Below are 16,561 nucleotides of genomic sequence, written 5' to 3' on the forward strand. Positions count from 1 at the left end.
GGGTAAGTGTGGTGTATCACATAAACTCTGGTGCTTAAGTCATGGGTAACTCCAGTGTGCTGATGGCAGCAGAAAGAAGATACAGGAGAAGAGGAGGCCAAAGAGAGGACACGGAACCACCCTCATAGAAAGTGGGTGTTGTGTGTTTCAGAGTATGTGTGTGTGTGTGTGTGTGTGTGTGTGTGTGGTGTCGCTGTGGTGAGTGTGTGTGTGGGTGTGTGTGTGTGTGTTGTGTGTGTGTGTGTGTGTGTGGTGTGTGTGCTGTGAGTGTGATGTGTGTGTGTGCTCGATGGTGCTGGGTGTGGTGTGAAATGTGGTTGTGTGCACCGCGCAGCCGCCGCGCGCGCGCGCCAGAGCATTATGTGTATTCTCTGTTCCATGCCAAAGAGGGTCTTGCCACCACTGAAAGAGGCAGTCTGCTTTTAGAGAACATTTCTGATCTCATTTCAAGACTAGTCACAATGCATCATTGATATTGTCTGGGAATAAATATTAAGAAGAAACAAGAGTTCTATTTCATTATCCTGTTTTTAAAAATCCAACTTTAATTCAATAGTAGCATCAACATTAATAATTTCAGCCCTGGCACGACATGACACAAGAAGATTTATTCTCCAAATATTGGACCCCACAATGTTTTCACTTCTCTCCTTCCTTTTACCATTCCACAAGAGCCATCGTTATTTTAAGACTCTCACTTCCTTCGAAAACAATACTTCTGCTTTCAGATCACTTTGAAAATGCCAGCTTGTACGTCTGTGATTTTGTAATGGGTGCCATGCTGTGAGAATGTAATTACTTTGTAGGCTGTTTCCTTGTACCCATCTCTCTCTCTCTCTCTCTGCAGACAGCAGAACCTAGCTATGAGGACCTGGAGAAGGAGAAGGAGTCTGAAGTGGAGGTGGGTTTCAGACCATCAGTCCCAATGGGGGGATTCATTGCATGCAGAAAATCAACTCTGTATATCATATTCTGTGCCTCTCTAGTGTTAGTAGACTGAGAGAGTAAAGTAGAGTGTAGCCCAGACTCCTGACCTGTATATATGTGTCATTGTGACAGTAGCACTCCTGGGCTTTGGATCTGTGGTAGTGGGACTAGTCAGGCTACACTGGGATATTTGTCTCTGGCTATCTGTGTGTAAGGTCAATTCTGTCTGAAAGAGTGTGTGTGCTCTTACGTGCATTTGTGGTGTGTGTATTACCTATGTGCGATGAGTATCTCGTGTGTGGGGGGCGGGGGGTGGTGCTCTACGTGTCTAACATTGTACTGTATATATGTTTGTTGACAGGAGGCGAAAGCCCTCATTGCCCAGCGGGCAGACAACCCCAGGGAGTTCTTTAAGCAGAAGGAGAAGGCTGTAGCTACTGGTTTGGACATCTCCCCTGTCTCTAGCCACAGGACCGGTAAGACCAGGAAGACGGAGGAGATGGAAGGAGGGAGGGAGGGACAGAGGGAGGAAGAGAGGGATGAAGAGAGGGTTTGGGTCATCTGACCACCATTTGTCCTGTCATTCACCTCCTCACAGGCCTCAGTCCCTGTACTCTACTGTACGTCACCAGTGTGTCTGTCATCACTGTGTATGAGTGGACAGAGCCTGTTGGACCTAGACACCTGGGTATTCCACAGCGATAGGGAAGGCAGGAGACAGTTGGAGTAGAATTCAGACTAAGATGAGAAGTAATCCAGTTGAAGACAGAGGAAGATGAAGATGGAAGAAGAGAGACAGAAGCTGTAGCAGTTATCCCTTGCAGGCTACATAGATACAGAAAACAAGTAGCTCCAAGGAGCCAGTTGGAGTGGATGGAGATTGGAACAAGTGCCTGACTCAGTGAGGATCTCTGAACAAGACAACACACTGTCTCTCCTCTCCACCTGCAAACCCAAAGAATCTCCCTGAAACAATATCTGTTTTTGTCTAGAAGCAACAGGATATTTTCACTATTGGAGAAAGTCTCTGTGTTCATTCCATCTTAACATACTGAACTGAATCCATGTTCCTTCCTCCATCATTAATGAGCTTGGTGCAGTGCTTCTACTACTGCCTGCTTTGTCCACAGAGTGTCATTACCACACTAACAACTCTCCCTCTTCTTTATATGTCTCTTTCTCTCTGTCTCTTTGATTTGATTCATGGTTGTGCATCCATTTGTCTTGTCGTCCGTCTCTCCATTCATCCATCCATCCGTTCGTTTTATTCCTCCGGTGTCTCCCTCTGTTCTTTGGATCCTCTCTTGAGCGTCTCTTCTTCTATTCTGTCCTCACTATTGGGTTTCTATGGGACCATACCCATTCTCCCACAACCCTTCACTTCTCACCGGGGATCCTCCTGGGCCTTGCCTCGTTTTATCTTGACTTTCTCCTTCCTGTCTTCCTTCTACTCTCCCCTGTCTCTCTTTTCTCTGTGTCCCTCTATCACTCTCTCGCTCTCTCGTCTTTCCCTGTCCTCCCCGCGTCTGTATCTATGTGTGTGTGTGTGTCACCACCCTGGGCCCTGTCTCTTGTCAGGCCGTTTGGACAGCCCGTTACCAGGCCGTTTGGACAGCCCGTTTTTGAAGCAGCAGCACAGTCCCAGCGAGCCCAGTCCGCCCCCCCTCAGCACCCCACCTCACGCGAGGCTGCAGCCCACTGCACCCGGTAGGTACTGGACAGGAGGAGGAGCAGGGAGGCCTCCCCCACCCACCCTCACATTACCACAGTAGAGGACACGCCCCCTGTCACCCCAAATCATCCCCTGAAGCTGCTGTAACAAACTCAGCCCCCTCTCCTGCACCATACCACCCTCCCCACCCCCCACTAGCTTAGAGCACAACTGTGGCTACCTATTGTTAGCTAACCCGGGCTTGACGTGCTCTATTTTATTTTGAGTCCTTGTAGAGCCTGAATTAGATATCTCCATGGTAAAGTAGACCAGATTGGTACTGTCTGTAGGAGATGGGTGGCTGTACAGTGTGCTAAAAGCACTTCCGGTGTGATGACAGATCCTGTGTCTCAGTCAGTCAGCACTCTCCTGGTTTGGCCTCTCTCTCTACACTCCCACTCTGATGCAGTTTGCTTTTAGTTGTCTTGCTGATGATGGCAGCTTATATCAAAGAGTGGAGTTGATCATGACCCTTAGTTCTGCCTACTACTTAGTGCCTCTTATATCTCCTTTTACAAATTCATCTGTGTACTAACTACCCTAACTTACTAACACACTATCTTGTCAACCGCCTTCAGTCTTCCACACGCCAATGATGTTAACTCCATGATCCCTCTCGGTCACCATATTTATCAGTCTGAACTTTTATCCAGGGTTGTGGAGATGAGGGTAGGATGGTTAGGGGAAATGTCATAGTGAACCCTATAGGGCAGGTTTTCACCTGGAGGAGAGAAGGAGAATAATAGAAACCTGCATAGGTTCCATGCTCCATTATTTGTTTTGCCAATCTTACTTCGTATCCACCTTTACCCCATCTACCCATCTGCACCGTTTCTCCGTCCGCACACACACCTTGCGTAGCTTCTGACGAATGACCTGTGAGTGTGTGTGCCGTCGTTATCGAGCTGCCCGTGATCTCAGGAACTGTGTTATGGGCCCTGTGTGTCCATACAGTAAATGGATGTTACCCCTAACCTATGTAGGGTATTGTACTAAAAATGTTACTGTAACTGTACTGGTTATTTCCTAATGTTGTGTCTGTGTCTGTGTAAGGGTGGCCAACCAGTTCCAGCTAGTTCTAACCAGCTCCTACTAGATCCAACCAGGTCCTAGTAGTTCCATCCATCAGCTAAGTCATGAAATTAGTTTAAATTAAAATTGATTCCTATACCACCATCATGACCTTTCACCTCGGTGTATTGACCCCTTAAATTGAAACTGTTTATAAATTGTTCAGCGTTGATGAGGACAGGGGGAAATATTCTATCCTCCTCTATTCTCTTTAGTATTTAAAGACCCCTCGATTAGAAAGGAAATGGCAAGTCCACCCAAGCAAGATGCTGCTGTCAATATATATAATGAGCAGTCACGTAGGGTCATTCATCTCTATGTCCTGTTGTTTCCAGTCACAGTGATGTTGGTCATTATCGTTGGTTTGCTTGTTCATGCCTTGGCTCTTAGTAATTACTAGAGCATGTTCTGTTATTGTGTTTGTAGTTCCTGGTCCTAATTGAATTGAATTGAAGGGAATTGTGTTTGGTGAATCAGCCTGTATAATGTGTTTGCTGGGGTTTATTTGTTGAGTGGATATTCATTGTTTCTCATCCAGATGTGCCCTCATTCTTTGCAAAGTACGTACAGACAGCAGAGAATCCTCAGCTGCCTCCAGAACTTTTATTGGACTTTACACACACCCAAAATGTATACTGAGGCAGGATTAAATCAGTCAAGACATATAAACAGAAGGAATCCTGCACTGAATATTGCTGCACCCAAAAGTGAATTCGCTGTTTAAATCAAGACAAACAGCATCACCGTGAAGATCTTTATCAGAGTGTAGTATTGCTTGAGGTGCTGAAGATTCCCCGAACCACAAATCACAGATCAGATTACTTTACCATTCCTAACCATAATCATTGGATATCTGATCCTGTATCAGTGGTTAGGGGCAAGTTCTAGCTACAGTACTTATTGAAGTCCATGTACTGTATTGTAGTGGAGAGCTGATATAGCCCATATGGAGTAACTGTTGCTGCAGCTCATGCATGGGATTGACACTACTGCTGCTACTGCTCTACTGTGTTACTTCTACACTATATATACAAAAGTATGTGGACACCCCTTCAAATTAGTGGATTCAACTATTTCAGCCACACCCATTGCTGACAGGTGTATAAAATCGAGCACACAGCCATGCAAACTCCAAAGACAAACATTGGCAGTAGAATGGCCTTACTGAAGAACTCAGTGACTTTCAACGTTGCACTGTCATAGGATGCCACCTTTCCAACAAGTCAGTTTGTCAAATTTCTGCCCTGCTAGAGCTGCCCCGGTCAACTGTAAGTGCAGTCATTGTGAAGTGGAAATGTCTAGGAGCAAGTGGTAGACCACACAAGCTCACAGAACAGGACCGCCAATTGCTGAAGCGCGTATTGCATAAAAATCACCTGTCTTCGGTCACAACACTCACTACCGAGTACCAAACTGCCTCTGGAAGCAACGTCAGCACAAAAACTGTTCGTCGGGAGCTTCATGAAATGGGTTTCCATGGCCGTGCAGCCACACACAAGTCCCAAGTCCCAACAGTCTGCTGGAGTGGTGAAAAGCTCGCCGCCGTTGGACTCTGGAGCAGTGGAAACGCGTTCTCTGGAGTGATGAATCACACTTCACCATCTGGCAGTCCGACTTTGTGGCAACAGTTTGGGGAAGGCCCTTTCCTGTTTCAGCATGACAACGCCCCCGTGCACAAAGTGAGGTCCATACAGAAATGGTTTGTTGAGATCGGTATGGTAGAACTTGACTGGCCTCCACAGAGCCCTGACCTCAACCCCATCAAACACCTTTTGGATGAATTGGAACGCAGACTGCGAGCCAGGCCTAATTGCCCAACATCAGTGCCCGACCTCACTAATGTTCTTGTGGCTTAATGGAAGCAAGTCCCCACAGACATTGTTCCAATATCTAGTGGAAAGCCTTCCCAGAAGAGTGGAAGCTGTTATAGCAGCAAAGGGGGGACCAACTCCATATTAATGCCCATGATTTTGGAATGAGATGTTCGACGAGCACGTGTCCACATACTTTTGGTCATGTAGTGTATTTGCTGAAATGCCTGATGGAAAGGACCCACGCTTCACCATCACCAGTGATGTTACGTCACTCATCCCCAGCTACATTTGAGCTTTAGCAGAAATACTCTGTTACAGTTGCTGTTGCACCATTCAAGTAAATCCTGAAAACAAATAACCACGCCATTGTCATCAGTGTGAAATTGAATGCAGTGTTCAGGCTAGCCTGACTGCTGATTGTAACCAATGGTGTTATTTTAATTGTGTTCATGTGATTTTGTGGTGGCATTTTGTCTGTGTTTGGTAACATTTTGAATGTGTTGATGATTTGATTGTTGGGTGGTACAGTATTTTCATTCTGTTAGTGATTTAATTGTTTGGTGCCATTTTGATTGGGATTGATATGATTGTGATGTTATGATGGTGATGGTTTGAAGTTGTTATGGTGTACACTTTCTGATATTCCTCCAGATGGCGATGATGAAGGGAGCTTAGATCACAGTATGGGAACGTCCTCAACGCCAATCCCCAAAATAGTCACCACACCCATCCAGGAGGCGGAGGATGACAGCCGGAACGAGTGGGGTAAGATTAGGCAGAGTTGGGTAATACTGGGGTAAGCCTGAGGGTCTTATCAGGACTTAAATCCTTGAATTCTGTTTGATTATGTTGCTATAGGCTACTTTGTACATGGCTAATGTTAGCATTGAAAGTCATTGAGAGCACTTACTCTGTTGGATATCATTCATCCCAGACAAACAAAGACAGCGGGCACACATATTCACAAGCATTTTTATTTTGTCTTAATATTAACAACATTTGAAATATACATTTTGATAGACCAAAGTATCAGCTATTACACCATGTAAAGGAACAACATGCTACTGAGTCAGGTTTGAAGGCCTCCTTGCTCGTACACGCTTTTTCAGTTCTGCCCACAAATGTTCTATGGGATTGAGGTCAGGGCTTTGTGATGGCCACTCCAATGACTTTGTTGTCATGAAGTCATTGTCCATCTGGAAGACCCATTTGTGACCAAGCTTTAACTTCCTGACTGATGTCTTGAGATGTTCCTTCAATATATCCACATAATTTTCCTGCCTCATGATGCCATCTATTTTGTGAAGTGCACCAGATCCTCTTGCAGCAAAGCACCCCCACAACATGATGYTGCCATTCCCGTGCTTCACGGTTGGGATGGTGTTCTTGTCGCGCTCTTCATAATGAATGAACCAAGGCGCAGCGTGCATAGAGTTCCACATATTTTAATAAATCGAAACTCACCAAACAAGCACAAACGAAACGTGACCTTCTGGGCTGCTCACAGGCAGCTACACAAACACAAGATCCCACAAAGCACAAAGGGGAAATGGCTGCCTAAATATGATCCCCAATCAGAGACAACGATAAACAGCTGCCTCTGATTGGGAAACATACCTGGCCAACATAGATGATTAAACACCTAGATAACCCACCCTAGTCATTGTCACGCTCCAACCACCATAGAGAATAAACAGCTCTCTATGGTCAGGGCGTGACAGTTCTTCGGCTTGCATGCCTCCCTCTTTTCCCTCCAAACATAGCGATGATCATTATGACCAAACAGTTCTATTTTTGTTTCATCAGACCAGAGGACATTTCTCCAAAAAGCACGATCTTTGTCCCCATGTGCAGTTGTAAACCGTAGTCTGGCTTTTTTATGGCCGTTTTGAAGCGGTGGCTTCTTCCTTGCTGAGCGGACTTTCAGGTTATGTCTATATAGGACTCGTTTTACTGTGGATATAGATACTTTTGTACTGTTGTTCTGGGATTGATTTGCACTTTTCACACCAAAGTACGTTCATCTCTATAGGAGACAGAACGCGTCTCCTTCCTGAGCGGTATGACGGCTGTGTGGTCCCATGGTGTTTATACTTGCGTACTATTGTTTGTACAGATGAACATGGTACCTTCAGGCGTTTGGAAATTGCTCTCAAGGATGAACTAGACTTGTTGAGGTCTACAATTTTTTTTCTGAGGTCCTGGCTGATTTCTTTGGATTTTCCCATGATGTCAAGCATGATGAGTTTGAAGGTAGGCCTTGAAATACATCCACAGGTACACCTCCAATTGACTCAAATTATGTCAATTAGCTTATCAGAAGCTTCTAAAGCCATGACATCATTTTCCAAGCTGTTTAAAGGCAGTCAACTTAGTGTATGTAAACTTTTGACCCACTGGAATTATGATACAGTGAATTATAACTGAAAGAATCTGTCTGTAAACAATTGTTGGAAAAATGACTTGTGTCATGCACAAAGTAGATGACCTAACCGACTTGCTAAAACTATTGTTTGTCAACAAGAAATTTGTGGAGTGGTTGAAAAACTACTTTTAATGACTCCAACCTAAGTGTATGTACCACTTTAAGCCGTACACTCCACAGAGCTGGACTTTATGGAAGAGTGGCCAGAAAAAAGCCATYGCTTAAAGAAAGAATAAACAAACATGTTTGGTGTTTGCCAAGAGCCAAGTGAGTGACTCCCCAGACATATGGAGGAAGGTACACTGGTCATATGAGACTAAAATTTAGCTTTTAGGCCATCAAGGAAAACGCTATGTCTGGCGCAAACCCAACACCTTTCATCATCCCGAGAACACCATCCCCACAGTGAAGCATGGTTGTGGCTGCATCATGCTGTGGGATGTTTTTCATCGGCAGGGACTGGGAAAGTGGTCAGAATTGAAGGAATGATGGATGGCGCTAAATACAGGGAAATACTTGAAGGAAACCTGTTGCAGTCTTCCAGAGATTTGAGACTGGGACGGAGGTTCACCTTCCAGCAGGACAGTGACCCTAAGCATACTGCTAAAGCAACACTTGAGTGGTTTAAGGGGAAAACATTTAAATGTCTTGGAATGGCCTAGTCAAAGCTCAGACCTCAATCCAATTGAGAATCTGTGGTATAACTTAAAGATTGCTGTACACCAGCGGAACCCATCCAACTTGAATGAGCTGGAGCAGTTTTGCCTTGAAGAATGGGCAAAAATCCCAGTGGCTAGATGTGCCAAGCTAATAGAGACATATACCCCAAGATACATCAGCTGTAATTGCTGCAAAAGGTGGCTCTACAAAGTTTTTTTGTCTTATTTCTTGTTTGTTTCACAATAAAAAATATCTTGCATCTTCAAAGTGGTAGGCATGTTGTGTAAATCAAATCGATTTTAATTCCAGGTTGTAAAGCAACAAAATAGGAAAAATGCCAAGGGGGTGAATACTTTCGCAAGCCACTGTATACACAGTAGCAATTTAGTTTTTCCTCAGTTAATTTAGGACTCTAAAACAAAATTAAATGTAACATTTGGGGGCCCCCAAAGCTCATTGGTCCCCTGTCGTGCGTGGGCTGCGGCGGTGTGTGCTATGCCAGTGACACGCATGCACACACACACAACCTGGGACTGTGTGTATTTTCCCAGGCCTAATTTGCCTTCATAGATTGCTGGGCTTCCCCTGCTCATGTCTCTAGTCCCCAGTGGCACTCTGGTACTGTGGACAGTGTTAAAGTACACCACCTGAACACCATTGAGTGTAACAGGAACACAACACAAGGGTATCACTGTGTAGGAGTCCATGTGGTGTTGTCTGAAGTTAAAGCTGTAATTCATGTTGTGGACCTAAGAGATCTTGGACTGTAGGTATACTGTAAGATCATCAATAAACAGTGTGGTCTTTCTATTGCTGCAACGATGTGTAAGTGGAGTTTATTATCTGTGAACTGTGTGACTAGAATAACAGGGCATACTGATGATCTTCTGACTGTTTCGCTTTGTGTCCTATCAGGTCTTATTGATAACAAGTTTTGACTGTTATCAATAACAGTCCCCCTCCCTCTCTCTCTACCTTCCTCCCCTCCAGGTGAGCCCAAGCAACAGCCAGGCCCAGTCCAGGACTCCACCCCCACCAAGCCCATTCAGAGCGTGGCACCCCAGACCCGCACAGACTCCAAACCCCCATCTTCTACCCCGGACGACTATGACCCTTTCTCAGGCTTCAGGCCCCTGCCTGCCCCCACCGCCGCAGACCCCCTGGTGGAGATATGGGACAGCAGCCCTGCAACCGGCATCGCCCCCTCTCAGGCCCCACACCCTGGAGGGCAACCCCAGCCCCTGCTGAGCTTTGACGAGATGGGGGATGTACCATTCTGCCCGGGGGGTCCTGAGGGGGTCGAGGAAGAGCCCTCCAGCCTAGTGGATGTGGCCGGGACCCACGATATGACCCTGAGCTACCAGCAAGCACTGCAGCACGCTTCAGATGATACTCAGCTGATGACCAACGGGGAGACCCTGCTCAAAGAAGGGACTCAGGTCAGGAGAGGAGCAGTAGTCATGTTATCTCATATTACAGTATATTGAGCAAAATTACTTGGCAGTACTTTACATGCATGGAGTTGCCCTTATACTTATGCCATTAAGTTGACRTTTTGCCAATACAGCAATACAGCATGTAATTTCTCAGCTGCACAACAACAAAGGTATGTTGTCTGCACTATCTGTATTGTATCATTCCTTATAAAATAATAAGTATTATATTATGTGCCACAAGATGGCAGTAAATGCATCCTACATCAGCACTAGTGGGTGCCACTGGTTACCTGGGAGAGAGAGGATGGAAGTTTGTTCTGTGTTCCTGATCTGGAACAAAGATGAACAACACATAAACAGATAGTATAGTACTGAATGATCTATGGTACAAATTGCCCCCAGATAACCTTGGCTGTACTGTACATGTAGCATTTGTTTGGACAGAGTGGCTCGGTGATATACAGTGCCTTCAGAAAGTATTCACACCCCTTGACTTTTTCCACATGTTGATGTCTTTAAAGACTGAATTTAAAATTTATCAAATTTAGATTTTTGTGATCTACACACCCCATAATGTCAAAGTGGAATTTTGTTTTTTGAAATGTTTACAAATTAAAAATGAAAACCTGTCTTCAATCAATAAATATTAAACCCCTTTGTTATGGCAAGCTTAAATAAGTTCAGGAGTATAAATGTGCTTAACAAGTCACATACAAAGTTGCATGGAATCACTCTGTGTGCAATAATATAATATTGTACCCTACACATACAAATAAAATAAAAAATGTCACATGCGCCGAATAAAATAAAGTGTAGACCTTACAGTGAAATTCTTACTTACAAGCCCTCAACCAACAATGCAGTTCAAGAAATAGAGTTCATAAAATATTTAGTAGATATAGTAAAATAAATCAAATCAATCAAAAAGTAACACAATACATTTACATAACAATAACGAGGCTATGTACAGTGGGTACCGGAACCCAGTCAATGTGCGGGGGTGAATTATCTGTAAGGTCCCTCAGTCAAGCAGTGAATTTTAAGCAGAGATTCAACCACAAAGACCAGGGAGGTTTTCCAATGGTTCGCAAAGAGAAAGAGCACACATTGGATATCCCTTTGAGCATGGTGCCGTTAGTAATGGATGGTGTATCAATACATCCAGTCACTGCAAAGCTACAGGCGCCCTTCCCAACGCAGTTGCCGGAGAGGAAGGAAACCGCTCAGGGATTTCACCATGAGGCTAATGGTGATTTTAAAACAGTTAGAGTTTAATGGCTGTGATAGGAGATAACTGGGGATGGATCAACAACATTGTAGTCACACTACAATACCAACATAAATAGAGTGAAAAGAAGAGTGAAAAGAAGGAAGCCTGTRCATAATAAAAAATATTCCAAAACATGCATGCAGTTTGCAATGAGACACTAAAGTAATAGTGCAAAAATGTGGCAAAGATTTAAAAAAATAAAAACACAATTATTGGATAAAACGTGTTATGTTTGGGGCAAATCCAACACATCGCTGAGTACGCCTCTTCATATTTTCAAGCATGGTGATGGCTGCATCATGTTATGGGTATGCTCGTCATCGGCAAGGACTAGGGAGTTTTTTAGGATAAAAATAAACTGAATAGTGCTAAGCACAGGCAAAATACTAGAGGAAAACCTGTTTCAGTCTGCTTTCCAACAGATACTGGTAGACAAATTCAGCTTTCAGCAGGATAATTTCCTAAAACACAAGGCCAAATATATACCGGAGTTTCTTACCAAGACGACATTGTCCTCGTTACACTTTTGACTTAAATTGGCTTGAAAATCTATGGAAAGACTTGAAAATGGCTGTTTAGCAGTGATCAATAACCAACTTGACAGAGCTGGAAGACATTTTTTAAGAATAATGTGCAAATATTGTACAATCCACGTGTGAAAAGCTCTTAGAGACTTACTCAGAAAGACTGTAATCAGCTGTAATCACTGCTAAAGGGGATTGTATTGACTCGGGGTTGAATACTTTTCAAATTAAGATATATTAGTATTTTATTTTAATCAAAAGAATATATATATATATATATTCTACTTTGACATTAGAGTATTGTGTAGATTGTTGACTAAAAATGACAATTAATTAAATTGTAATCCCACTTCGTCACACAACAAAATGTGAAAAAGTCAAAGGGTGTGATTACTTTCTGAAGGCACTGCAGCAGTAGCATAGTGTGTCTATATGTCTCCATGCATAGAAACAATACTGTTATCAACTAATGTTTCTGCCTGCCTGCCTTCCTGCAGGCGAACGAGGGTTACTTCAGCCAATCGCAGGAGGAGGAGAAATGCTCTGCTAAAATGACCCCAACATCAGTGTTTTATAACAAGCCACCAGGTGAGAGAAGGAGAGCAAGAGAGAGAGAGAGAGCGATAGAGAGAGAAAGCGTGTCATGTCAGGATTAAACATCAAAATAACCTTTTTGCCTGAAAGCTGTGAGGATTATTCTGTTGGAAATACATCAATATTTGAAAAAGTAGTAACACTGTAAAATAAGGTACCATTTGTAAAGTGTTTGAATAGTTTATAATCACATCATTGATGGTTATTTAATCATTTCTAAATGCATTATAAACCATTAATAAACACATATCGCTTTGGGCTAAATAGAGCAATTAACTGGTCAGTGCTTACCAAAAATTGAGCCAATATTTACCTTCTGTTATTATCCGTTTACAAATGCACTTATAATATGCACCCTTGTGTATAATCATGCAACCTTATTTGCAATGGTTGCACAGTTAAACAATAGTTATTTTCTCCCTCTTGGGTGTGATGCATTAGTGCTCTCCAGGAACAGAACAGGTTGGTTTTCAGACCAATGGTCAACATCGCACTATTTTGACCAATGTGTTATAACCCATTAATGAATGGTTTATAGTGCATTTACAAGTAATTTAATAACCATTAACGACATCATTATAAACTCTTTATAAACCCTTTACAAATGGTACCTTAACAATCACCAGCTTGGCTAATCATGTTGTTAATATTTTATTCAAGAACTGCTGTCACACTTATTTTTGAAGACAGTCTGACTTATGCTGCTGATTGTTATAGTATGTGGTTGTTTCTGCCCATTTATTTGACATATTGTAAGACACCCTGGATAAAAAGATTAAAGTTTGTGTGTGTGTTTGTTTTTTCAAACATTGACCAAGTGGATTTATGGATGTTTATCTATGCCCTGTGCGTGTGTACAGAGATTGACATCACATGCTGGGACACAGACCCTGTAATGGAAGACAGCGACTAGACCATGGCGAAGTAGTCCGGTCCGGCGGTGGAAAGCAGAAACAACGCATCATCAACAACGAAACAGACTTTTTTTTAAAGTAATAATAACAACAAGTCTTGCATAAAAAAAATCGGTATAATGTTCTAGAAGGGGAAAAAACTGATGTTAGCCACAGAAAAGGTTTTTGAGTTATTGTTAAAGATGCTAATGCGTTAATAATGAGCTCTTGGTTTTGTGTTTTTTTCTTTTTCTTTGATTTCTCCTTTTTTTGCTATGCAGAGTAAATAGTGGGGGGTGGGGAATACTTTCTTGAGAATGTATGTGTCTTCTACAGCAGACTAAACACCCTGTACCAGACAGGTAGCCTATTAGAATGTATAGCAACCCTCCCCCTCCGTTCTCCCTCGTTCTGGGTAGCTACAGTAGTTGGGGATCAGAGAGGAGTGGTGCCTAGTGTAATCCTGTAGTCTTTGATGTTTCAGTTTGGCCATGGGGCAATGGGAGGGTGGGGGCAGATGAAGGCGTGGCGAACATCAGACTACAGGCTGGGATAGCAGTACCATTGTACTACCCCATAGTAAAACCCTGATACATACAAGGGAGGTATAACGAAATACTTGTTTTGTGCTGTACCAAGTCACTTTGAAAAGGAATATCTATTGTAGTTTGTTATCGTTGTGTTGGTTGGCATCTCTCTCAGCAGAAAATCTGACATGGGGAAAATAAGTATGATTTTTCTACCTATTAGAAGTGTTCTATAAATTGACATTCAGGATCTTTGAATCATGGCAATAGCGGTAGTCTCTTGTTTTGTCTAGGCAATGACTGTATCTAGAGCACTCAGATGGGAATGAGGACGTTCATCACACATTGTGGCACTATGAACGGAACAGTGTGTCTTGTGCTAAGGTGGTTCTAGAGCTGCTGCAGTAGTCTCTGCTTTGTAACACTACACCTTCTTTGCAGTAGATGACACAAATGCACCCTTTTGCTTTCCATGTGTATTTATTTCCCTTGTCCTTCTTTTAAAATGATGTAGTTCACATGTACGTCCCTAGATGGCCTCAGCACCGTTTTGTATACTATTGTAATTCTATTGTTGGACTACCTCTGTGTTGTTTTTGCACAGATATCATTCTCTCACCCAGTTATCTCGGTTCTGATTTCACTGTTAACAGTCTAAATGAGAACCATTCCGGTGGATTAGTTTTGCCAGGTGCTTTTCTAAATGCTTTTGATCATCAAGCCTGATTTTAAACGGTATTATTGCTCTAATGTTTAGAAACAGGTTCTAGCTTCTTGATGCATCCCTCTGCACATGGCTTATAGACCAGTCTTCCATTATTTCATCTACAGGAGGTTTCTTATCATTACTCTTCAAGGTTATAGTTTCATTCCTGAGATGCCACTCCTTAGATCTGATTCTATATCAATCCAGGCATTCTTACCCATAGATATAGAACACTTCTATAGCAGCTATATGTTGTTATAGCTATGTGCTCTTACCACAGAATTCTGAGTGGGAACCAACAAGCAATAAGAAAATTAACCAATCTAGTATTTTGTCCTGTAAATAGCGTTTGTTTTTTAGAAATACACAACTACAACTAATGAACGTCTAACACTTTGTCATTGTGGCCCTCATGATTATGACACTTTGAATTTAGGCTTGTTGTGGGATTGAATGAGATGTTTAAATAAAGTTTCTTTGAAGCGAAATATGAAATGTGATTCCATATCCCTACCAGCCTTTTTCTGTATATGAGAATGAAAGAATGCTTAGTAAGAGCCGACCAACCTGCATCTTTAGCAATAACTGACACCCTTTCTACATGATTTCAATGTATACTTCTTCACCCTGATAACCTCCTGGGTAGGAATTATTATTCTCTCCCGATCACACTACTAGGAGACTACTACTACTACTCTACTACTACTACTACCCCTCTTTGCCCCAAAGCAAGGCTTAGCTGTTCCTTGTCTTATCTCTCTTTTCATTTAAAATATATTTTATTTATCTTCCCTCTTTTCCATCCGCTTCTCACACGCTCTGTTTTTTAAATAAGCACAAGATCTTTTGTGACATGCTAAGTGCTGATGTATGTTAATAAAATACTTTAAAAAAACCAAATGATGACTTCAGAGTGTTTTTGATTTGACAGCTTTTCTTTTGGCTGTATCACCCCAATCTAATGCATCCTTGAATACTTCAATAGTATGCTGAAGTGCGAGCATCATAGAGTTAAATAGAACACTAAAATGAACATTGACATCCTGGCAACATGACTAAAATGACAGCCATCTTGGTCAGAGAATCTCATATCATTATATTGTAGGGTAGAAGTGCACTTTTTTTTATATTGATCATATCATTTATCATCTTGAAGTACTGGATTGCTCCAGGCCGCTCACTGATGCATTTCAAAGCTTTCTCTGCAAAAAAATATCTCAGTCATTCAAAGCAGAAATGAACACAGAACATCCAACAACCTTAAAAGTCTGTCACTGCCACTTGTCATGTTTGTTTTAATCTATATTTTATTCAACTGCATTTTATTCAAGAGATGTTGGCACTGTTGACTTAGTAATAATCCAGGTAGGGTCCTGTGTGGCTCAGTTGGCAGAGCATGGTGCTAGCAATGCCAGGGTTGTGGGATTGATTCCCACAGGGGACCAGTATGAAAATGTATGCACTCACTACTGTACATTTCTCTGGATAAGAGCATCCGCTAAAATGTGAAATGTTCTGTAAAGACCCTTTCTCCTCACAGGTATACATGGAACACATAGGCTGCATCCCAAAGGCACCCTATGCCTTCAAAAAGTATTCACACCCCTTGACTTTATCCACATTTTGTTGTGTTACAGCCTGAATTTAAAATGGATTCAATTGAGATGCTGTGTCACTGGCCTACACACAATGCCCCATAATGTCAAAGTGGAATTGTGCTTTTAGAAATTCCTACAAATTAATAAAACATTTGTCAATAAATATTCAATTAATTTGCTTAACAAGTCACATAAGTTGCATGGACTCACACTGTGTGCAATAATAGTGTTTAACATGATTTTTGAATAACTACCTACATCTCTGTACCTCTGTCACGTGTGCTCCCTCTCCGGCTTCTAGGTCACCAGGCTGCTCTTTATGGCGCACACCTGTCACTATCGTTACGCGCACCTGTGCGTCGTCAGACTCACCTGGACTACATCACTTCCCTGATTACCTTCCCT

At 42.6% G+C, this 16,561-nt stretch overlaps 1 protein-coding gene across 1 annotated transcript; it reads left to right on the top strand.

Moving 5' to 3' along the window:
- The first annotated feature begins 41 nt into the window (after positions 1-41).
- Positions 42-15,458, top strand: LOC111950507 (drebrin). The gene is made up of 8 exons (XM_070434512.1): positions 42-45; positions 807-901; positions 1,289-1,403; positions 2,506-2,634; positions 6,175-6,288; positions 9,599-10,047; positions 12,336-12,426; positions 13,293-15,458. The coding sequence occupies exons 1-8, from the start codon at positions 42-44 to the stop codon at positions 13,343-13,345; spliced, it is 1,050 nt and encodes a 349-aa protein (XP_070290613.1). The 3' UTR covers positions 13,346-15,458.
- Positions 15,459-16,561: the final 1,103 nt, after the last annotated feature.

The sequence above is a fragment of the Salvelinus sp. IW2-2015 genome, linkage group LG23 (genome assembly GCF_002910315.2).
Source record: "Salvelinus sp. IW2-2015 linkage group LG23, ASM291031v2, whole genome shotgun sequence".
NCBI lineage: Eukaryota > Metazoa > Chordata > Actinopteri > Salmoniformes > Salmonidae > Salvelinus > Salvelinus sp. IW2-2015.